Genomic DNA, 25,366 nt, shown 5'->3' with positions numbered 1-25,366 from the left:
TGTTTCTTTCGTTTTCTTATTTTTGGTTTTATCTTGGAAAAACGAATGAACGAATGATACACGGATTGGGAACACTGGCTTTCACTGCAAATTCATCACTCAGATATTATTCAAGATTTTTTTCAAATACTGGTAGCGGCTGGTCTGTTATGGAAAGAATGTAAAAAATGTTGCAATTTTTTTCATAAATTCACATGTGTCATTGTTAGTGTGTTATTTGTGCATCAGATGTGTCAGTTTAAATAGACGAGTGAGGAAGCGTGGTATTACATGTTGGCACTGATTCTGGAAAATTTGGTGGATCGGATGTTGACTCTCTGATATCGTTTCAGCCATTATCCTGCTTGGGCCTTTAATTGGATGTAATAAGATTATACACAGGCTGATTTTGGCCTTGAACGCCTCATAATGTTTGAATTTGTATTCATATGACGCTGTTCAGTTGATATTTGAAGGATGAATGACAGTTTCATAACACAGTTGGAACTCTTGTGTCATAACTTAACTGTGTTTTTTGTTTTGTTTTTTCCGTGTTTATTTATTGAGACCAAGCAGTGTGTAACAAAAGGTACAATAAGAGCCATTTTCCTTCCTCACTAGTATCGTTTAATATCGAGTTTTGGACAGTATTAAGGTTAAATGCTTCAATATCGTTATCGGGATTGAAAAAACTGGATCGGTGCATCTCTTGGAAGAGCATTAAACTGGGGTCACGCAATCAAATTTTGACACAAAAAAGAGCAAGAGCATTAACAGACTGAAATATGAACTAATAAACTAATACAAATAATGAATTTCAGAACCTGTTTTTAAAGCAAACTATGAGTATATTTTGATTTTTCCATAAAAACTGAATATTTTATGTTATTGGTTTTCTTTTTTTCAGACCAAAAGTTTGTTTTCATACCTGACAGCTTCAAAAAGAAAAGGTTTTGTTCTTTTCAGAGGACATAGTATCTAAATAATTGCACTAATTAATATGATTTGATAAAACCCAGACAATACATTTTATAACTACACTGCAAAAAGCAAGATCTAGGTACGTTAAAATGACATTACTCAGTTTGAGAAGATTCAACTTGACAAGTAAAATTATCTATGAATGGAACAAGTGTGTTTTTCTTCATCCAAGCAATATTAGATTTGGTTTCCTATTTTAAGTGTTAAATTGTTGCTTTTCTTAAGTGTATCCAGATGTATTTTCATATTTTAGCTACAAAAATAGATCATTTTACTTGTCAAGTTGAAATGTATTCAAATCACAATAAACTTTCTTAAATCTAGCCAGGTTAAGATCACTTGAATTGAGTTTTTTTACAGTTTATATTTAAAACATGGTGAACATTTGGCTACCACAGCTTACTTGAATGTGAAGGCCTTGCTCATTTGTTTATCTACATAGGCAAATATCGGGTCTTGGCCACAACTGCAAATCTGTGCCTTTTCATTCATATAGTCAAAGTAGCTAAAGCATGATAATTGTTTTGAATTTATTCTGCTGACATGTGTGCATTTTTTTTTTTGCCTTGAATCCCCCTTTACACAGTTTTATGCAAGCTGTTTAATAGTCTTTTTTTTTCTTTTTGGGTGTGGTGAATGATCCTACAGCAAAAATAGCCAAATGTGAGCAAACTGTGGTGTTAGAGCCCGGAGCAGATGCTGATAAAGGAAGTGGAAAAATCAGCCTAATGCAAAAGTTGAGCAACATGTTTTATTTTCAGAAGGGGACAGCACACGGGTCAGATCAGTTTCCAAAATGGTCTTATGAAGAAATAAAACAAAATGGATGACAAATTGGTCTTTTTGTGTGTTTTGATCCAGGGATATTTTTCTAAACCAATTCCTCCCCTTTAGAAACTCATAATATTCTTCCAGACCAATAATAAATATGGTCCAGTTTACATCAGCGGGTTGAGTTTTGCACCTCTTGACCCTAAGGTGGCCAGTTTGACTCCCATTACTTCACTCGTCTTTTCTGAGTGTGATTGTGGGCTTGGTCGTAGTCGCAGCAGTTAGAGGCACAGAATCCCTCCCATATTTCTGTCAGTTTGACCCAGGGCAACTATGGCTACAGACAAAAACACAACTAACTGTAAAAGTATGTGAATTCCCATTTGAACAGCACTTTGGGTGTACTGAAAATGAAATAATTTGAAGCCATTAATACATCAAATGTGCATGAATACTGTAACTTAATAGGCCCAGATTCTGTTCCGTCTTGTAGTTGCCCCGTTTATGTGAGAGCTTTCATTCCGATTAAAAATAATTTAATTTGGAATAAAAATTAGTTCCGCTTTAAAAAGACAATGTAAACACTTAACTCCTAATGATTCTTCGGATTTAAACTTATACTGAAATAATGTTAAATCCGAATTAAGTAGGTGGTTTATTCCGATTTTAAAGCCAAAATTAATTTATTAAGCGATCATGTAAACGTTTATTCCTCAAAAGCGCAAAACCCGTTTGGTTTGTTATGTCATGTTCTGAGCGGTCCGTCCTCTGCACACTTGGTTCTTCCTGGGGAAAGCGATTTTTAGACCAGAGCACCGAACACCACTCCTCGCTCCAGCTCATCTGGGCCTGACCTGAACCGGAGCTGCTCCTGCTGGTTCAGGAGTCTGGGTTTGGACCGCTGTTCCCTCACCCATACAAACTGGGGAACAGCATCTCCACATGTAACGACAAACCGAGATGACAAAAAAGCTGGTAGCAGCTGAAGTGCGTGTTTTCGTCCGATGTCCCTGTCCAATCAGAACCCTTCCCCACTCCCAGATGTTGAGCGGAATGAAATAAAGGCAATGTAATGTGTTTTCCATGTAAACGTTAATTCGGAATTATTATTTCCATGTACACTTGAAGCTATAACTTCATAACTGAATTCCGAACTATTTAATTCTGAATAATTAAAAAACATAATGTAAACGTGGCTAATGTCATGTCGACTCCATACACCTTCATAGAGTATAATAGAATCATTTGGATCATTTCAGCCCTGGAATTGCCAATCTCTACTGAACTAAAGGTAAAAGTTATCTGTTAACTTGAAAACTACCCCTTCATGACATCACAAGGTGGAAAAAAAGTATTTTAAGCTTTGGAGATGTAGATAGATTCACTCAAACTTGTGTGAACGAAACAAAACACAACTCCTGATATGTTTTTGGTGAGGTATCAGCTTTCTAACATGACTAAAAGCTCATAAGAGTCAATTTTTCTCTCAAATTGTCAATTCGTTTACATATCTTAACTTTAATTGGTTTATTGTGTACCCAAAGCATGAGATATCCTCTATTAAGTATTATTTTTCCAGTTTCTCTCCTTTCAGCTTGCTGGTAGATTCCATTTGATGCTAGTTTTATTACAACATGGTGCCACTTGTCATGTGGTTCTCAAACGTCTTATATCTCTCTCCCTCAGCACACTGCTCTTTAATAACTTTGAGTCCTCTGCAGCACTTCACATGACAGATATTTTGGTCTTTTTCTAATTAGTGGCCTCCCTGCCCAACATATATTCTCGGTTATATTCTTGGCACATGTGGTAGGTTTCAAGTTGAACAGACAGGGCAGTCCTGTAGCACGCCTAGTCTTTTCCGTGGTCACTTGTTTGTATTGTAAATGAGTGGATGCTGTCAGGTTGAATCAGTCAATCTGGTCAATGTTATCAGGTAAATGTCCTTAACTTTGTCCTTGTGTCTCCTGCAGAATTCCATGAATCTTCCTCCGGACAAAGCCAGGCTCCTTCGGCAGTACGACAACGAGAAGAAATGGGAGCTCATCTGTGACCAGGTGGGTTCATGCACATATGGATAACATAACACTGAACTTTACATACACCATTTTATTATTATAGACGCAAAACTGACAATGAGTGTTGAATATACACTGTTTACATAAGGCTCTATTAATACTTATCATTGTCTGAAGCTTTGTTACTCAAGATAGACTTTAATCTGAGTTTTGGTTTGCTGATTTGTGCTGTTAAACAAGTTTCTTACACACATAAAAACAGTCCAAGCTTTCTAGAATTAACCAACAGTTTTTCAGTAAGTCACTCTCACTAGGGTTGGGCAGTATCCAAATTTTTATACCATTAAACCTTCTCATTTCACCAGGGTATACGATATTACCTTGACTAATTCAGAATTATTTTGTAGCTTGTGCGTATACCATTCAGTAACAGAATAGCAAGCATTATATTTGCGTAAAAATATTGAAAAGTATCAACAAAACATGTACAGCATTTACAACTTTTATTAACATTTTTAAAGTGCAAATGTAACAGTCAGTGGAACTTAATTAAATAACAACAAATTGTACGAGGCGAGCTAAAGTGCGCTTCCAGCTTAATCAACACAAATCAATTAGTCTAAATTAAAACACAGCCCTACAGCGTCTTATCAACAATAGTTACAGGCTTATAATAATAAAATCACTAATAATAAAAGAACAGTAAATAACACATGTATCCTGAGACTGCAACGGGTACGGTCAGTTGGTTTATTTACCCGTCATACATATTTTACATACAGCCTCGTCAACATTTGCTGGCTCTCCCCTGTTATTCGGCCTGAAGCCAAAATGCTGCCAAATTTCAGAAGTTCTAGTTTTTTTTTTTGGGGGGGGGCAACTCCCTTGGCCTGACTTGCCGTCTTGTCTTGGTCTCCCTTATGAGCGTCACGTGACAACGGAGCGAAACTAATCAAGCGTCATCTCACCACGCAGTTAAAAGAAACATTATAGACAATATTAGTTTTAAATCGTGATAGCATTAAATTGAAAATACAACTACACATTCATTTGTGCTGAGCAAACAAATTAAGGGATCAATAAATTACAATATTATATTAGGTCTTTATGCGCTGCAGATTTTTTTAATGACAGTAATGAAATTGATACCGTTGCTATGTTTTGATACCTCCTACCTTAATACCGTATTATTGCCCAACCCTCTCTCTCACTCTTTTGTTGAAAATCAAACACCTAAACAGGACCTTAAATGAATATTGATCTCAGGCACCTGAAATTGAGTTTTCAGACAAGATCTAAAAACTTTTTTGGTTGTGTTTTCATTGTGTCACCATCGTATCTGCTGAATATTCCTCCATAGAAAATTAGAACACCTCCAGCGTTGATATCCCAATATTCAGACAATACAAATGAACATACATCTGAACATATCTGAAGTTTTAGTTGTGGTTTAAGTATCATGACATGAAAGTGCACAAATATTACTTTAGACCTGTATTTTGGAGTTTGGAGAATTTGTGGACCCTATTCCGAACAAAAAAGCAGATCAACAGTTGTAGATGTTTTGTTCTGAGATTTCTTTGCTATACAATGACTCACCCACGGTACAATTGACCCCTGCCCTACATCTGAGATTTTCCCATCTGATTATAGAGAACCTATTCTTACAGTACCCACAGACCAAATGTGGAAGTATCTGGTTTCAATTTAACAAAGTTTATTCCAGATCAGGTCATGTCTTTACTGTAACAGATGTTGTCACTGTATAATCTTTGAATAATGTTGGATCAATAAGAAGAGCCTTTAGGTTTATAATTACATTTTAGTTTATTATCAATATGGCGATAATGGTGCTTAAAATATGTAAAGAGGGAGTATTACGAGAGAGTTTTTTCTTGGCTTTCACCCATGTTGTAAAGTTGTTTCCTTATTAAAAACATGCCTGAAGAGGTTTTAGATGTCATCCATGCATGTTTCAGTAATTAAGCAATCTCTCCTGGGCCCTATTTGAATCCTCCTCACGATTAGCTGTAAAATTCTGTCCAATGCTCAACCCACAAGCCTACACCATCCATCAACACACAAGTATTCTCCATAAATATACTAAAGCACGATACAAAACTTCGAACAACAACTTCACAAGCCTGATGCGATGTGCAGTAGTTTTAGTAGTGGGTTGCACTCTGGTAGTGTTGTGATAGTGCTTTGAAGGAGGAGTGACTTAGCACAAAGAGCAAAGGGAGGAGAGACAATAATAAAAGGTAACATGATGATCTAAATACAGTGAGGAAAGTAAGTATTTGAACACCCTGCTATTTTGCAAGTTCTCCCACTTAGAAATCATGGAGGGGTCTGAAATTTTCATCGTAAGCACAATACTTATGTGCAGCTGTATCATACAAATAAATAGTTAGAAAAATCATACATTGTGATTTCTGGATTTTTCTTTTTAGATTATGTCTCTCACAGTGGACATGCACCTCCATGATTTCTAAGTGGGAGAACTTGCATAATAGCAGAGTGTTCAAACACTTATTTTCCTCACTGTATGTGATGTATTAGCTGTTAATGCACCATAAAAGCAAAATGCCCCCTATTTAAGAATGATTATAATCTGGTAATGTCATGAACAAATAAATACACAATTCAATTAATTAACACGTTATTTTATGTTAGCAAATAATTAAATTCACCACGCCTGTGTTTTCTCTCCAACTGAAAACAATCTGTTCCACCTTGTGATGTCATATGATAACACAGGAAGTGCTCCACTGTGTTTTTAAACTCCGTACCGGGCCCCGGGGTTTCAAAATGGCCACCCATTCAAGTCAATGGGCTGAGCTCAATGGCGCATGATTCCAGATTAGCCTCTGCCTAGGTACTTCCGGTGGATGTGGGCTGATTGAGCATGCTCAGTAGTGCTCTTTTCTTCCACCAATGCACGGAGCACGGTCTTGTGTATCACGTGATCGCTTTGACCAATCAGAGTAAGAGAAGCTAGAGCAGAGCCGGAACTAACAATTATAAAGCATTTTTTAAGACAACTGAGCTGAGAAAAAGTTTATGATCTAAAAATAGGTAAAAATCTGACATTTTTGAAAGTTGTAGGTGTCCTGTCAGCCGAACACAAGACATTTGTGATTACATTGCACTCTGTGAGAAAAATCCTTTCTCAGCCCAGGGGATTTTTTCACTGAAGTTCCAGTGAGTGGCCACTACGTCAACTGGAGGCAACTACAAACCAGCAATACCCTATCCAGTTATTTTAGTAGATCCTTGCTCCATACACCTTCACTGGAATCATTTGGATAATTTCAGCCCTGGAATTTCCTGTCTCCATTGGATTAAATACAAAAGGCAGCCGTTAACTTGAAAACTACTCCCTCATGACATCATAAGGTGGAACAGAGCATTTTGAGCTTTGGAGATGTAGACAAACTAATAATAAAGGATTATTCAAACATATGTGAATGAAACATGGTTTTGAGGAGCTAACAACATTATAACCTGACTTAGAGCTCACAAAAATCAAATTTGAGTAATATGGGACCTTTGAGTTGAGGTTTCTAGAGTGCAAATTTTAGTTTTTTTGCCACTGGAGTCGATGCTTAAGTTACAAATACTTCATACGCTGCGGTCCATCTAACAAAAGGCATGTTTCCTATTGTTACATCATCCGTATTCATTAGGCGCACTCCACCCATGTTTCATAACTCGATCCAACGCTGGAAGTCAGCTGTGTCAGAGCTCCACTAAAACCCCCCAATGTCACCATGGCAACAGTGATGGAGGTTCATGCGGCGGTCAAAACAGGTACAGGTAAAACGAAGCGGACTGTGATGACAACTCCACGCTTTCCAGTTTGAATTAATGACGTTTTTGGAGCAATTATCAAATTTGAAAAGGCAGGGTCACTTCTGAAGATATGCTCCACTTATTTCTGTAATTGAGGTTCAGACAAAGCATTCAAACAAATAAACAACTTTTTAGTTCCATCCCTGTTCACTTCCACTATTTGATCCTCATTAGGGGAGAGCGCTAGCTCCATGGACTATTATTGATATTCATAAAAAATAAGTTTTAATTGCAACAAATTCATTATAATGGGTTTTATTTCTTGTACTTTAGTTGACAATAGTTGTAATGTGTCCTGGTTTAGTCTTACATTTTTGATTCGACATTGAAATAAGGATGGTGATTTACTGTATTTTAAGTAAATCGTATTATTTTTTAAGTAGGTGCTGTTACTTTTGCATAAAAATACTCTACATTGCAATATTGATTTACTCTACACTCTTTGTGATAAACTACCATAGAGTGAGTGCGATGTCACCTATAGTGTTCAGCTCCAATCAGCCAGTCAGAAGTGAAGATGTAGAAGTTATCCCCCCCTTCCCACCTCCACCGCACCACTGTCAGTTAGGAGTGTAAAGGTACATGTATTCGTGCCGAGCTGTTTCAGTACGGGGCATTTGGTTCAGTGCAGAGCTGTGCACAAGTGAGTTCGCACAATTTGTGTGTGTTTACATTTCACCACCACATGTGCAGCTACACAGAAGACTCAGCTCTTCAATATTCACGAAGGAACTCGTCCATCATTGGGGTGTCATTGTTTGCTGGAACTGGAACTGTTACGCCTTACTTTTTGAAAGGTTTTGTTTACTGTAGATTTTAACTTGGTATTACCAAGCAGCACTTTATTTTATTTTTCCGTTTGTATAATGGAAAAATAAAACCAACAAATTGTTGGTTTAATAAAAACACAAATAAACAACAAGCAAATGGTTTCCCATTTTGTTTCCATACTGTACCCAAAATGAACTGAACCGTGACCTCAAAACCAAGGCACGTACCGAACCATGATTTCTATGTTCCGATACACGCCTACTGTCACTTAAGCCTGTTGCTAACACTAGTGGGAGTGACCTCGGCATAAGAGAACAGCTTATTGCTTATGTTTATAGCTTGATTTGCAGACAAAATATGGAAATAAGACCCTCATCATTTAGAGCAGTTTAATACAGATGTTTTTAGACCAAAATGACAGGCCTGACAGCAGCAGTTACAAAGGGAGGGACGACTGTTTCTCAATAGTAAATGAACTGGAGCCAGAGTCAGTGGAGCTGGAAGTCGTCCCATGCTCACTTCATATTTGGAACACCGCAGCTTGCAGATTAGCTATGTCCATTTACATGTACAGTCTATGTAAACTACCTCTTGGCCAAGGAGACAACGGAACTGGAAGCAGAGTTAGAATTGTGATTCTGACCTTATTTAGTCCTAATTTAATGGTGCATTATGTAACTTTTCTGGTGAACATTAAACATAGCTCCATGGAGACAAGCAAGTAACCTCTAGACCAAGTTACCTGTGATATCTGAAGTTTTATACATGTGAAACATTCTTGGCAGAGTAATAACATCACCATAGAGACAAGCAGGTGGTGCACCCCTAATAAAAAAAGCTACATAGTGCTCTTTTAATTGCTGAGGTTTATAGCATAGTAGCACTTTAAGGATCATTCATTACAAGGTTTTTCCAGAGTTGTGCTTCACTGTGGTTTATCGAGGTCTCTGTGTGAGAATGGACACTTCTTTTCCATGCACCTCTGTCGTCCTTCCTGTTTTGCGAACACGTCTGGCAGTGATAAACGCGATCTCACCGATAGCAACGCAGCTTCGCCCACACGTGTGATCTCATCGTCTCCACGAAGATCAGAGCACGTTCACATCCCATCCCAAAACATCCCAAAACTGTACCACCTTAGACTAGGATTAGACCTGTCACCAGAACACATTTTGAAGTATAATTTATTGGTGAACAGAATATAGATGATAATATTGAAAGCCACTGACACAATAAAATGTAAAGCAGGATTTCCCCACAATAACTATTGTGTATTTGCAGTATTGTTCAGGGTTCCCACGGTCATGGAACCCCTGGAAAAGTCGTGGAATTGGGTAAATTCAATGAAACTTTTCGAAAAGGCATTGAATTTTAGTATCTCTTTCACTCAACTACAGAGTTCTGTTAAGTTCTCATTAGACTATCATGATTATCTCTGAACATCTGCACCTTTAGTTTAAAAGAGACGACAATAAATGCACTGACAGTATTTTGAATGTTAAAAAACTATAATCCCAAACCATAAACTGAGTGGAAAAGGTTAACATTTCACATTTAGCCCTAAAGGTATGCTAAATTCTACATATGTAGGATGCTGTAAAATCATGGAAAATTCACTTTAGACCATAAAATTTCAAAACTTTTTTATGACTTTTGAAATTTTATCAGTGAAAAAGAGTGGGAACCCAGACTGTTAAAGGTGCATTGTGTAACTTTTTTGGTGGAGGGTCCGTCAAATGCTTGTTTCCATGGAGATGTTATTGCTTTGTCTGGAATGTTTAACAGTATGGCTATTAAACCTTTTTGTCAAGCCAGACCAAGCTACAGGTCAGATTTGTGGAGAGGTCAGAATACCATATTTTCTTGGTATTTTGAGCTATAAAACCAGCTGTAATTGAATAAATATGACCTAGAATTGCTTAAAGTCATACTGTGGAACCTCCCAGGCAGAGCAACGACATCCATAGACACAAGCAGGTAACAAACCCTCAACTAAAAAGTTACAAAGTGCACCTTTAATGAACATGAGGTGCCATAAATAACTGAAACACTTAAAGAACCATTGAAGTTAGGTTAAGAATTCAACTCCCCACTGCTCAAATCTTCAGAAAATCTTCACAAAAAATATATTAAAAAGTTTCTCAGTACTACAACAAAAAAGTATCCATGCTAAATATTGGCCCTCAGAAATAGTTTCATTTGTCATGTATTAAACGATAAGATATAGTATGATTTATCGTGAATGGTCTATTATTTGAATTTGTCCAAACATGAGAAACAAAAGAGTAAAAATATGTAGAGGAATTGTTCTAGTTGCTGTTTTGGGACACAGGAAATGTAAGAAAATGAAGATGTGATAAAAACATGGCCGTGTGCTCTATATTCAGGAAATTAGTTCAAATAAGGATGTTGTGTGGAGCAGTGGTTTTGGAGATTGAACTATGTGAAAAATATAGTAAGAAAATTAACCGTCTATATGAGTAGTTCACTTGTTTGCCAATTAGAGTACTTTTTTTGAGACCTGTCACCTGTTGTCATGGTACAAAGTCACTCACCCATTCACACACTAGTGTATGCAGACACTGGGGGCGAGGTGGGTTAGGTGTTTTGCCTGAGGACACAATAACAGTATTCATGCGTGGTTCAGTCCTGGTTTAGTCCTGGTTTAGACTTGGTCCAGTCCTGGTGTAGTCCTGGCGATCGGCTCGGCGGTTGTGGCATGTATATATTTATGCTAATGACACTAGTTCAATCCTGATTTAGTCCTGGTTTAGACCTTGTTAAGTCCTGGTTTAGTCCTGGTTCAGTCCTGGTGTAGTCCTGGTGTAGTCCTGGTTCAGTCCTTGTTCATTCCTGGTTCAGTCCTGGTGTAGTCCTGGTGTAGTCCTTGTTCAGTCCTGGTCCAGTCCTAGTCCAGTCCTGGTCCAGTCCTGGTCCAGTCCTGGTCCAGTCCTGGTCCAGTCCTGGTCCAGTCCTGGTCCAGTGATGGTTAGTCCTTGTAAAGTCCAGTCCTGGTCCAGCCCTGGTCCAGTCTTGGTGTAGTCCTGGTGTAGTCCGGGTGTAGTCCTGGTGTAGTCCCGGTCTAATCCTGGTGTAGTCCCGGTTCAGTCCTGGTCCAGTCCTGGTCCAGTCCTGGTGTAGTCCTGGTGTAGTCCCGGTCTAATCCTGGTGTAGTCCCGGTTCAGTCCTGGTCCTGTCCTGGTCCAGTCCTGGTGTAGTCCTGGTGTAGTCCCGGTCTAATCCTGGTGTAGTCCCGGTTCAGTCCTGGTCCTGTCCTGGTCCAGTCCTGGTGTAGTCCTGGTGTAGTCCCGGTCTAATCCTGGTGTAGTCCCGGTTCAGTCCTGGTCCAGTCCTTCTGTAGTCCTGGTGTAGTCCCGGTCTAATCCTGGTGTAGTCCCGGTTCAGTCCTGGTCCAGTCCTGGTGTAGTCCTGGTGTAGTCCTGGTGTAGTCCTGGTGTAGTCCTGGTGTAGTCCCGGTCTAATCCTGGTGTAGTCCCGGTTCAGTCCTGGTCCAGCCCTGGTGTAGTCCTGATCCAATCCTGGTGTAGTCCTGGTTTAGTCCTGCTCCAGTCCTGGTGTAGTCCTGGTCCAATCCTAGTGTAGTCCTTGAGATTGCCTCTGCGGTTTTTGGTATGTATATATTTATAATCCGCTAATGACACGGTGTAGGTTCAGTTCTGGCTTAGTCCTGGACTACTGACCCCGATTTATCACTGGCACGGACGAGTAACAGGGGGAATGTTAACGGGTCCGGGTGGGTGTGGATTTAACTTTGATATAATCACGGGTTAACGGGCGGGTGTGGGTCTCCAAAAATGGACCTGTGCAGGACTCTGATACATGTGTTTCAGCTTCCTGTAATCTGCAACATTTTGAAGAATTACCCCCATTTTAAATACTTAGTTTTAAATTCTTAATCACCATGGCAACCTTAATAACGTTTCATCATTTTGAAACCCATGCCAATTGCTTTCATTATGTTGTTATGATCTCTAATGACTTCTAATGTATCCTCTCATTATGTGAATTCATTTTATATTTCTAAGTCAACAAAAGTTTCTCATCTCAAATTACTTCAGGCGCATTCATAAACGTCGAGGTCCTGTTTACCTCCGAATCGTTTTTCATATTGTGCAGTTGCATTGAGCTGTTGTCAGTTTTGCCCGAGGTCTGTTGAAGGAATGATTGACAGGCTCCACACTCCATTGGCCTCAAGGCGATGGTTATTAAAGCAAAACGTCACGTCAGCTTTGTTTGTGGTTACACAGACTTTGCCAGTGAATAGCTCCGCAATACATGAAACGCTTTTACTTTAACTGGTTTAACTATTTGTCAGTCATTCGCAATTTCAAAAATCTATCATCAGCATTCCTTGGGGTGTGAAGCTAACTATAGGCACTGCTCTGTTAGAAGCTCTGTTACTCAAGTTAAGACTTAATCTGAGCTTTGTTTTAACACCATCTGACGAGAAAGAGCTGACTCAATGGGAACTAAAGCAGGTTATCTTATGTGTGCTGTTAAACACGTCTCTCACACGTAAAATACACAAGTCTCTCAAAATAAAACATCTAAACAGAACCTTGAGTGACAATCTTATTTTATTTATTTAGTTTATTTATGAGACAGGGACAGTGCACAATATACATTTAACAGGAGAGATGCATTGCGCCAGGTTGCATGGCAAAAGGAGAAACTGAATTTGACAACATGGACAAAAGTTTATTTGGTCGAGTACATTTTGCAGCTCATCCAAGGTTCAAGATTCAAGGTTCAAGGTTCTTTATTTGTCATTCTAGCATGCGAGAGAAACACATGACAGAACGAAATGTGCTCGTCGAGGCCCAGTGATCCAGAGAGAGATAAAAACAATAATAAATAAGCAATATTAAAAAAGTCAGTACATCAAAACTACAACATTTAGCAGTTCCAATAGACAAGTACAAGTAAAATGTGTGGCAAGATAAAAAGGGAGCCCAAGCAAAAGTCTGAGCCTCAGGAAAAAAACTGAACTTCAGCCAAGATGTTCTGGCTTTAATGCTTCTCAGTCTCCTCCCAGAGGGAAGAGGAACAAACAGGTGGTGGGAGGGATGCGAGGGGGCCCCCATGATCCTGGAGGTCCATCTCCTGCAGCGCTCCTCATAAATGTCACTGATGGGTGTAAAGTCACATCCAGTGATCTTCTCTAGCTGCTGCTTCTTCACTTCTGGTCAGACGCTGTTCTTATATCTGCCTGAACGGAGGAGCTAACTACCCTGAAACTACTCTGAAACTAACGCATCTCCTTGTTTACAGTTTTTGTTAGTTAGTTAGGCTTATTGAAGTTGCACTGAATGTGAGGTCTTAATAGCATAATTATTCAGGGCCATAATGGAGTTTTCACACCTCTGGACCTGACCTGGATATCCCTATTGTTTTCTTTGTTTGTTTTGATTTAGGTTTGAGGATGGAGTTGTAAATAGGAGATAGCTGGTGTCTGAGTCCCTCCATTTCTGTTCAAAGATGGAATGTCTTTCTTAACAAAAATAGCTTCTTTAACTCCCCTCTGGCTCAGATCTGTACCTCACTGTCCTCAAAGCAGTGGCCCGTGACTTTTAGGTGGAGATGTACAGAAGACTGAGGTCCTGTGTTGCTCTCTCGTCTGTATGGGTACATCCTCTTGTGAAGTGGCTGTTTTGTTTTTCCACCGTAGCGTTCAATGCAGTCTTTCCTACACTGAATGGAGTAGACCACATTGCTTTGTTTGTAGCTCAGTGTTTTGTCCTTTGGGTGAACCAGTTTGTGTCTTAAATTGTTTGTGGGTTTGAAATAGACGGGGATCTCATGTGATCTGAAAATCCTCTGTAGTTTTTCAGAAACAGCAGCCATTTAAAAAATTGTTACACCGTTTCTCCTGGGTTCTGTTTTTTAGCTCTCTTTGTTTTATTGAAAGCCCATTCAAGATATCCATTTTACCAGGTTGAGCTGATTCCCACCTGTAGTCCCTGGTGCATGTTTTTTAGGTTTGAAACCGCTTTGTCTGTGTTTGCTAATGTGTACATTGTGTCACCATGGTAACTGATGGACAACACTGGCCTGATCGCTGCAAGAGTAATTGTAATTGAATCTAAATCAAAATTTCAGTCAGAAATCGCAAAGGTTGAAATTTTCTAAGTACCATAATTTCCTCCACAAACTAAATATTCTTATTCTGTATAAAAAACGGCTAACCCTGTAGTTTAGATTTGTACACATACAGTATGTTCTGATACTTCATTATTATATTAGTTGGACAGCCCCTTTGTATTTCTTTGTATTTTTGAGTAGCTTTGTATTTCAGTCTTTTTGTCAGTTCTTCTGGACGCGTTTAAAATGTGACCTTTGACTTTTACTAAACATAAATTGCAAATCTAAATCTAATGTAACCTGTAAGCATGTAAAATAAGGAGTAATTGTTTATTACTAGCCAAACAATTTATTCATAAAGGCAAATTCCCAAATATAAAACCCTTGTTCAAAATGTATGTTAATGCTTTTTTGTAATTAAAGAGATCCTTGTGCCATATTAAATCTAAATAAGCTAGTATAATGAATCATTTTAAGCAGTCAGATGCATAAGACCTCTTGCATTTGTAATGTTTTTATTTATTTTACAATTGTAAAAAAAAAAAATTACAAATTCAGTTAAAAAAAAAAGCACTTTCGACACTGTTGAACAACGTATTTTGTATTGCCAGCATTGATTTAAAATTTAAAATGCAAATCTAATCGCAATTGCAATACTTGTCAGAAATAATGCAAACAATAGAGCATAAGAAATGATGTTAGTAAGTTGTCTCGGGGCTGATAGAAGAAATATGATTGACAGCTCACATGTTAGACTTAGTTATTATAAAGATAAGCCTGTATCTGTGTTTTGCATGTCTGGCTTTTAACTCAGCTAATATTTTGTAATGTTCCCACACTTGTGCTGTGTCTTGGATGCTCTGTTGTAGCCCATAGCAGGGATTATGATAAATATTCAGTTGTAAAAGGTGACAATAATTTAGTTTGACAATTCACTTTTTTGCTGCAAGCTAATATAACAGTTTTACTATTCGTGCTCGTACTTGTTTTACTGTAGCCGTCCAATTCTTGAGGAGTTAAGGTTTAAAGGTGCGTTGTGTAAGTTTTCTGGTGGAGGGTTTGTCAGATGTTTTTCTCCATGAGGATGTTATTTCTTTGTCTGGAATGTTACACAGTATGGTGTGACAAATCCCTCAGTCGTCCAGGTAGAATCCATGACAAAGGAGAAATTAAATATGTCAACTGGACAAAAGTTTATTTGGTCGAACCAAAGCTCCTTCTTCAGTTCTGGTGAGAATGCTACATACATGGGAGAAGCAAAACAGTTTCGTCACAAGCCGATGTACCAGCACAGACGAGAGAGCAACACAGGACCTCAGTCTGCTGTACATCTCCATCTAAAAGTGTCGCGCCACTCCTTTGAAGACAGAGAGGTACAGATCTTAGCCAGAGAAAAGAGGTGGTTTGAGAGAGGAGTTAAAGAAGCTATTTTTATTAGGAAAGACAATCCATCTTTGAACAGAAATGGGGGGACTCAGACACCATCTGTCTCAAATCTAAATCAAAACAAACAAGAGAACAATAGGGGCAGCCGGGCAGGTCCAGAGGTGTGAAAGCTCCATTATGGCCCTGAATAATTATGCTAATAAGACCCCACACTCAGTGCAGTTCAATAGGCCTAACTAACTAACAGAAACTGTAAACAAGCAGATGTGTTAGTTTCAGAGTATTTTCATTGCAGTTAGCTCCTCCGTTCATCCAGATTTTGACCAGAACTAAAGAAGCTGCTTGGATGAGCTGTGATACATATTCGACCAAATAAACTTTTGTCCATTTGACAAATTTAACTTCTCCTTTGCCTTCACAGTATGATATTAAACCTTTCTATCTCCATGGAAACCAAAGCGGACTAAGTTACAGGTCAGATCTGTGGGGATCACAGTCAGAATGCCTGTTTTACTAGGTATTTTTGAGCCATGAAATCATCTGTAATCAAATAAATGTGAGGTAGAGCTGTTTATTGTCATACTGTGGGACATTCCAGGCAGAGCAATGACATCTCCATAGAAACAAGCAGGTGACAAAAGTTGCACAGTGCACCTTTAAGAATTACAAAGTCGATTTTTATCACAAAAATAAAAATAAACTCTCTTGTAAGACCTAAACTGCCTGAACATAGTGAACAGTCTGTTTTGCATTTGTCAGATTCATTGAAAGTTTGCACAGAGTAATAACTGAGGATTGTAGCTGTTGCGGTGCAGCCCACAAAGACCAGGATGTGTTTCCTGGAGCTAAACAAACTCCAGTGAACAAACTTGTTCTAAATGCAAATGAGCTGCGATTTCAATAACAGAAACTTTGAGACACGGCACCTGAAGGAAAGACACATCTCCTCTCCGCTCCGTCTCTGCCCTGGTGGTCCTCACACCAATCCAAGTCTGGTTCCCCCCCAGATCCAACCAGCACTAATTAGAGTCTACGATCCTGGGCCAGTATTTAGTTTTGGCCAAAGAATCTGTCTAAAGGGAAAGCTGCAGTCTTATTTGACAGCAAAAAGGGATGTTTGTAGATGTTGTTTGTTATATTTGTGCAGGATAATCAACAGCTAATATTAACCAGAGCTATTCTCTAAACTTGTTTTTAGTTGCACTATTTGGTGACTAATGCTAAATCAGCCATTGAAAATACATTGGAGCCAGTGTATACAACAGTACCAGGCCTTCTGTTTACACTGGAAGGGTTCAACATATTTTTATTTATATATTTATACTTTTATATAGATTTGTGCACTCACTGTATAGACAGGCACTGTTTATTGACTTTAGAATGTTGTTTGTGGAAAATCCCTTCATACCAGCCTACGTACTGACCGTCAGGTGTTTCCCAAAGACACGTGGGTCGCAAGAGATTTATTTTTGGGTCGCCTTGTCACGATCTGCAATATACAGTTTTGACACTGATATTCATGTTGCGCTTTCCTCCTGCTCCCCGGACCACCTATCTCACTTAGAAATGTTGAAATGTTAAGACATGTTTTGTATAATTTCGTAAGTATTTTATTGACTATTTTGTTCCAATATTGCTGGTTCAATTGAATGCTGAAAAGAAAAAGAAAAGGGCTAAACTTAATGTCCAAATACTTACTTATTTGGACATTATGGATCCATTTTATTTCTGAATCAATTACTGTTTTTCATTGTTTAAAACTTAAGTAATACTAATTGTTCAGAGAGACACGATCACTCAATCGACAATAAAATATCCTCATTAATGTTCAATAATGGTCAAATCCACTTTTTTCTCTCAATATTTTTATAAATTTTCAGACAATAAAACATTTTTCACATGAGCAACTGACCACGTTATTAACACAGGTCAACATACAACCGAAAAAAAATAAAAAAATAATAATAATAATTACAAACCAATTCATACACTCACACACTCATACACATTCACATATTCCCTAAACAATATTTGCACAATACAATTTATCTATTTATATTCAGTGACCATATGTACTTTAAAAAAAATTAATAAATAAATAAATAAAAAATGGGTAGAGAAAAATAAATAAATAAATTAATAGATAAATAAGAATAAAATATAAATTAAGTAATTAAAAATAAAGTAAGATAGGTAAATAAAAAATAATAATACTAAAATAAAATAATAATAATAACAATGACAATAACAACAACAACAATATTAATGAAAATAAATACAAATTTAGTATTATCACTGTTATCATCATCACCACCAATGCTGAACAACAATAACAATTTTTATTATACATATACATCATTTCTATTTTTTTGGATATGATATTTAAATAAGGTTCCCATAATTTCATAAAGTCTTTTCATTTTCCCTTTGCTATAAATGTCAATCTTTCAAGGCTGATACATTCTGAAATTTCCTTAATCCACTGTTTTGTTGAGGGGACTTCAATGTTTTTCCAGTTTAGGGTGATAGCTCTTCTTGCAAATCCACCTTTAATTTGTGATTTATGAATAATGTCTATTGACTTGGGTCGCGAAGGTTTGTGACTTTAAAAATATGGGTCCCCAGAAAAAAAGTTTGGGAAACACTGCTCTAGTCTAACTGTTAATGAATCGACATTGGCCATGACAAAAAAAATATAGGCCGATCTGTAGCTGTAATCCTCTGCAGGTCTATTTAAAGCCGAGTGGTGAGAGATGGTACTTAAACCTGTCTCTAATGAACTCAGCCTCGCTCTCACATGCTGCTGCAGTCACATGTAAAGCTCATTCACTCACACAGACTGTATGACACCCCCAGCAAACATAACTCACATTAATGAGACTAATGAGACTAATTACAGTCTGACCTCCACACACACCTGCCCATGTGAACAAAATACATGCAGGGTTTGGGTTAAACTTGGACTTTTGTCAACCTTGTAATTAAAAAGTAATTAGTGGCTTAGTGAGTGCTGAAAAAAACAAAAAAGAAATCGTAAAACACAGCAGTTTTTGGCATATTATTGATCATTAGTCAGTGTGAAGGAGGGCGATATATGGAAAATGGATTGATATTGTTTTAATTACATCTTTAATATTGAGTATAGTGTGTATAAAACCAATACAAATCTACTACAACAAATACAAAATAACAAACATTTTGAAAGGTAGAAAATGATACCTGAACCTCAAGAGTGTTGAGATAATTTCTCAAAAATGTTACAATATTAAATTTGCACTATGGGTCCAGTCAAGTGGTAACGGAGGGAAACAGGGGTAGATTTTTTACATTCAAATAGCTCTTTTTTCAGAAACTAGAGGGACTATTGAAATAAGTAAGGTATCAGAATGTAGGAAAGAGTTAACACTCCAACAGGGTAAAGTTAAACCTGTGATATTCTTTCAAGTTGTTGACAAGAAATTTAAAAAAATCATGTCGGTAACAGAGGGAATGAAATATGCAGCACTTTTTGGGCAATAAATACAAACAGTGATAACTAGAGGTTCTCACTTACATATCCTTAACAAACTGGTTTGAATATTTGCTTCATATAGTTTTCTACCATATGTTACAAGATTAGGTTGAAAAACCTCTTACTTTTTGAGTAATGAGATTTTTTATTAAGAAAGGTCATGGTAACGGAGGGAAAATTGTGCAAGCAAGTAGAAGATGCATGATTTTGAATAATTTGTCTCTTTTTTCTTCCGAATACTTTAATATTACTTCAAAATGAAAGGTAACTATTTATATAAAATATGGCAGTCCTTCCAAGCTAATTTTTATCATTTTAAATACATTTTTTTGAAAAATCATGTACCTTCATCAACAGTTCAAAGATGGAATAACACAAGATGTGATGAAATACATCCATTTATTTACATGATTTGCAGGTCTTTGAAATTTGGGAAATAATTTTTGTTCCATGTTTCATACATGGTCTGTTTAAAACGTATGTAACTTTAGAACCAAAAATGGTACAGAAAAAAGGTAAACAGTTTCATAAACTAGAGTACATATGTATCTGTTGAATACATTTTTATATCTCCCTTGCACTTGTTTAATTACAGGTGTTTTATAGCTCAAAAATACATTGAAAAACATGAATTCGTACCCTGTGCAGGTTTGCTTCTCCATAGAGCTAATCATTAAGCTGTCATTGTGATTACCAAGTTTATTGTTGAATAATCAAAGAAACACAATAATATCTTCATTCATCAGAAAAGTTACACTGTGCACCTTTAAATTTCTTTATTTTTCACATTTTCTTCATCAAATTTCAGGGTTTGGCTTTAAAACGTTCACGTGATTGTACATTACGTGATTTCACTGCCGTACATTTTGACTTTTCTTCTTTTATTGTCCACCTAGAACGCAACGCAATTCTTATAAGCTTCCCTCAACTGAACCAAAGTTTAATCTCATTCTTTGCGTGAGAATAGCGGCTTTGTGCGCGTCCATTGTTCGGCACAAATCACTTTCAGAATAGGCTAATTACTCGCCATTATTAAGGTTAATCTCTGGCCTATTCTTTTCAGAGGAATTCATTCAACTCAGTTTATTCATAAGTAACTGGTACATTTTACACAAAAGCTTTGCACAGTCTGTTTACATGCCCCGACTTGTTAAAGGTTTAATATTACGCAAAATTGATTCTTGTGAGCTTTAAGCCGTGTTTTAATGTTTTTAAATCCTCGAAAACATACTCGGAGTTGTGTTTTGTTTCATTCACACATGTTTGACTAATCTTTTATTATTACATCTACATCTCCAAAACTCAAAATGCGCCACCCTTTACCTTTTTGTTCAGTAGAGATTGGCAGTTCCAGTAGTATTTTCCTTAACTTGAATACATCTTGTTTGAATACATTTCCAAACTCATTTACTGTAAGTCAACACTTTCTAACTTTCTCTTTCTTTTCTTTTTACAGGAACGGTTCCAAGTGAAAAACCCCCCACACACGTACATCCAAAAGTTGCGCAGTTATCTGGACCCTGCAGTCACAAGGAAGGTGAGTGCTCCTGCCAGTCCCTGTCAGTCCCTGCCTCTGCTGCGGCCCTGACCCTCTGTACAGGATTTCCCCCCACAGCTGAGAAAAGAGGGGACACGCTGTGGGAACGGCAGTGACAAAACCACCAGATAGTCAGTTGTTTATCTAAAAACGCCCAGGATTACACACAGCATTAGGAGGGATTGTTTTGCAAATTATCAAGTAGAGACCAAGTTCATTTTGACATCATATTTTTATTTTGTTTTGGTCATAGTCATATCAAAAAACTAATCTCAGATGTTTATTTTCTACTAGAATCCGTGTGACATTCGTTCATTTGTTTTTCAAAATGAAACCAACAATAAGAAAACAAAAAACAAACTTTTTTCTTCTGATTTGTCTCCAAAATAATGATTTGTTTTTTCAGTTTTTGATTTTGTGTTTAAATGAATAATGGAAAAAACAGATAATGGCCGTTTACCATTTCCATGACTTAAACTGCGATGCCGAACTTTTGCGCCGCCTATGGACTGAACCAGGACTGAGTGTCGGGACGGGCCTGGAGGTGTGCCCGCGTAGACTGTGGGGTGATCAGGACTGAGACCAGAACCAGACCAGGACTAAGACCGGGACTGAGACCAGGACTTAGACCAGGCGCGGGACTGAGACAGGGACTGAGACCGGGATCAGACCAGGACTGAGACCAGCAGTGAGACCGGGACTGAGACTGGGACTGAGACCAGGACTGAGACCAGGACTGAGACTAGCACTGAGACCAGCACTGAGACCAGCACTGAGACCAGCACTGAGACCAGCACTGAGACCAGGACTGAGACCAGACTGAGACCAGCACTGAGACCAGCACTGAGACCAGCACTGAGACACAGGACTGAGACCAGCACTGAGACCAGCACTGAGACCAGACTGAGACCAGACTGAGACCAGCACTGAGACCAGGACTGAGACCAGGACTGAGACCAGACTGAGACCAGGACTGAGAACCAGGACTGAGACCAGCACTGAGACCAGGACTGAGACCAGGACTGAGACCAGCACTGAGACCAGCACTGAGACCAGGACTGAGACCAGAGACCAGGACTGAGACCAGGACTGAGACCAGCACTGAGACCAGGCACTGAGACCAGGACTGAGACCAGGACTGAGACCAGCACTGAGACCAGGACTGAGACCAGGACTGAGACCAGGACTGAGACACTGAGACCAGCACTGAGACCAGGACTGAGACCAGCACTGAGACCAGCACTGAGACCAGGACTGAGACCGGGACCAGAGCAGGACTGAAACTGGGACCAGACCAGACTGAGACCAGGACTGAGACCGGGACCAGATCGGGACAAGATCAGGAATGGGGCTGGGACCAGACCGGGACCGAGACCGGGACCAGACTGGGCCCAGGACGGAGACCCGGACTGAGACCGGGATTGAGAACAGGACTGAGACCAGCACTGAGACCAGGACTAAGACCAGGACTAAGACCGGGACTGAGACCAGGACTGAGACCGGACTGAGACCGGGACTGAGACCGGGACCAGACCAAGACTGACACTGGGACCAGACCAGGACTGAGACCGGGATTTAGTCCTGGTTCAATCTTGGTTCAGTTCTGGTTCAGTCCTGGTTCAGTTCTGGTTTAGTCCTGGTTCAGTCCTGGTTCAGTCTGTATGCGGTTGGTGTTTTCGTATTATTTCTGCACAAACTTAGTGGACTTTTAGTATCACAGCCACGATTTAGCCTTTTGTTTTTTCACAGAACCTTATTGAATCGATTTGAAATATATCGCATTGAATTGTACTGAATCAAATGTGCACTGCATCGAAAAAGTATCGTATCGTTCCCTATGTATCGAGGTAAATATCATATCGGGAACTCCTTAATGATCCCCAGCCCTAGTGTCTGTGACGTCAGAGCTTTCATAAACCCTTAGAAAATCTCGTCCAGTCTTTGGGCTTTTGGATCGAGGCAGTGGTGAGAGGAGCGGCTCTATCAGACTGGAGCCGCTGCCAGAGTCAAGTCTTTTTGGCGCGGTGAAAGAGAGCTCTGTGATAAACACATTAACTGTCCGCCTCGGCCAAAATGACTGGAAATCACTCAATGAATCAGCTGGCTTTGTTAGTGAGGCTTCAGTTTCCCATTGCAATATGTTACACAGTGGGTTTTGTTAATCAACGAAAACACAACAGTTACTGAGTTTCAGATGGACAATATTAATTAATACAGATGGATACAGACAGCTAAAATTAAAACTGTTAAAATACAAAATGATCTTGTATTGCAGTGAGTTCAAGGGGTTTAGAGCAGAGGTCATCAAACTAAGGCCTACGGGCCAACTCCGGGACTGCACGCCCCTTTGTCCGGCCTCCCAGCCCCTCTTCCCCCACAATTTGAACTGGCCCTATGTGGCAATCCTCAAAAGTTGTCATTTTTTTAAATTAGATTTTGGAACATAATAACACATCTGCATCTTGTATTTTGTTGATTTTTTTCTGTTAAAACATGATATATATATGAAGTATTTATATTTATATTCAAATTATTATGTGATGTATTTGCATTTGCTGCAGAATTTTAGTTTATATTAAATACTATTATTACGCCAGAATGTTGAGGTGAATGTCTATATCGATAGAATAATTTTAGAAGTAAAACCAACCTTGCATTTGAAGGATTTATGTCTGAGCAGCAGCAGCGAGTTGTATTTCCTGATAGAAAACTTGGCAGCGGCGGACTGATATGTGAGAAAATAGTCCCTCAACATGCGACAATTCATGCGAGGCAAGGTTAGTTTTATTTCAAACATTATAGGTAGGTATAAGGTAGAGCTGTTTAATGTCCTACTGTGGAACATTCTAGAAAGAGCAATGACATCTCCATAGAAACAAGCAGGTGACTGACCCATTACCAAAAAGTTACACAGTGCACCTTTAAGGACATAAATGCTGTTTTCAGTCTTTATGCTGGATATTGGGTTTTTGACATCACTTACTGCTCACATTAGGACACGGTAACTTGATTTTTGTTTTGCACCTTCATTTGTTGTTGTTTTCCCAGCTCATTCCTCATAACGGTTATAGATCTTATGTCACCCAAGGCTAGCATTGTTTGGCCCTGAAAGCTTTGTATTTGTGCACTGTGCTTTACAAGTGGGAAATAACCTGGCCAACAGCTTATTCTCTGAGTATTTGAACAGTATATAGGCTGTAGTCACGCAGACCTGTTAACTGGTGTCTAAATCAATTACATTACACGAGGAAGAAACAGCTATTTTACCTGGACTATAACATGAGCTGAGTTTGAGATCTGTAATATGTGCTCCTGTAAATGTGTCACAAACAAATACCTGGATGTGAGAAATCAAAGAAACCCACACTTTTGTTGTTTTTGTGTTTGTTATGGGACGTCCCAGTAAATGTTTCAATTGCAGGTTTTAGGACCAAATAACACCACAGACAACTATAGGGCTTCCATAGTTATTCATGTGATTTTTGGTGTTTGAAATACTGCCATTGTTATAAAAAAAGAAAACATTTATTTCCACAACATATTTAAGCCACAGTATTTATGTTGGTTGGTTGTGTTTATTGCACTGGAATACATAGGAAAACATATGTTCTTACTGTGAGGAGGCTTGTATCTCCACAAATGTGACTCTTACACACAACACAATCAAACAAGCATCTTCCTCAGAGCATCATCACTGTTTCTCCCCGCGCTCTGCGCATGTCTTCTGCAGAGAGAGCCGTTGTCCTGTCTGTATCATGTCAGTGTCTCATAGGATTTCTGCAGATTTCAGGCTTTCCCAGGGGCTAGTTGTATCGATCAGGTCTGAGTGGATGTCCAGCTACTGAAGTCTGAGACATTTATCTCATCATTTACACACTCACCAGCATTTAACACATACAGGTCATTAAGTCGTATCCAACTCACTAATGTTAATTTAGCATTATAACTTATTTTATCGCATGGCAATAAACTGTTTTAGTGCACTGACAACATCACTAGCTAAAGCTGCAACTTCATGTTGATAATCAAATAATCCTTTTATAAATTAGGTGCAGCATTGTTTTAAGACGCATGGTTCAAAGTGTGTGAAAAAAGTATCCGCTTATAGTCCGGAAACTGCGGCACTTCAGTGCCATTTTGTGCAAAATAAATGTTCCTCCAAAGTGCGAGCTCTGCTCCAAACCACATGCTTTTAAAGGACTGGCTGTGGTGAATCATTGAGGATTAGAAATGACTGAGTCTCGATCTTAATTAAGCCATTAATGTTTTATTCATGCTAAAATGTTGTGTGTGTAATATTCACCATGTGCATTAGCCAAACCCCATTGGACTTCCTAGAATTTGCCAAATTTGTGTTACTTTCACAGTCTGTGTCGAGCAAAGTGCCTGACTGGACACTGGGCTATAAGCTCAAGGTAAACTGAAGTCTATAGGGTAGAGGGCTATGGACTAACG

General features: G+C 38.6%; 1 protein-coding gene across 4 annotated transcripts in view; it reads left to right on the top strand.

Annotated features, from left to right (window-relative positions):
- The window catches only part of fmnl2a (formin-like 2a), a 140,528-nt gene that overhangs the window by 43,911 nt on the left and 71,251 nt on the right, over positions 1–25,366 (top strand). For all 4 annotated transcript variants that reach the window (XM_055152834.1, XM_020931830.2, XM_055152830.1 and 1 more), the window contains exons 2-3: positions 3,705–3,788; positions 20,831–20,911. In XM_055152834.1, coding sequence (XP_055008809.1) covers positions 3,705–3,788; positions 20,831–20,911 — 165 coding nt within the window. The remainder of the gene's footprint in view (positions 1–3,704; positions 3,789–20,830; positions 20,912–25,366) is intronic.

The sequence above is a fragment of the Boleophthalmus pectinirostris genome, unplaced genomic scaffold (genome assembly GCF_026225935.1).
Source record: "Boleophthalmus pectinirostris isolate CB_2022bp ecotype Guang Dong unplaced genomic scaffold, ASM2622593v1 HiC_scaffold_1, whole genome shotgun sequence".
Taxonomy (NCBI): Eukaryota; Metazoa; Chordata; class Actinopteri; order Gobiiformes; family Gobiidae; genus Boleophthalmus; species Boleophthalmus pectinirostris.
This window is presented reverse-complemented; position numbering and strand designations above follow the sequence as displayed.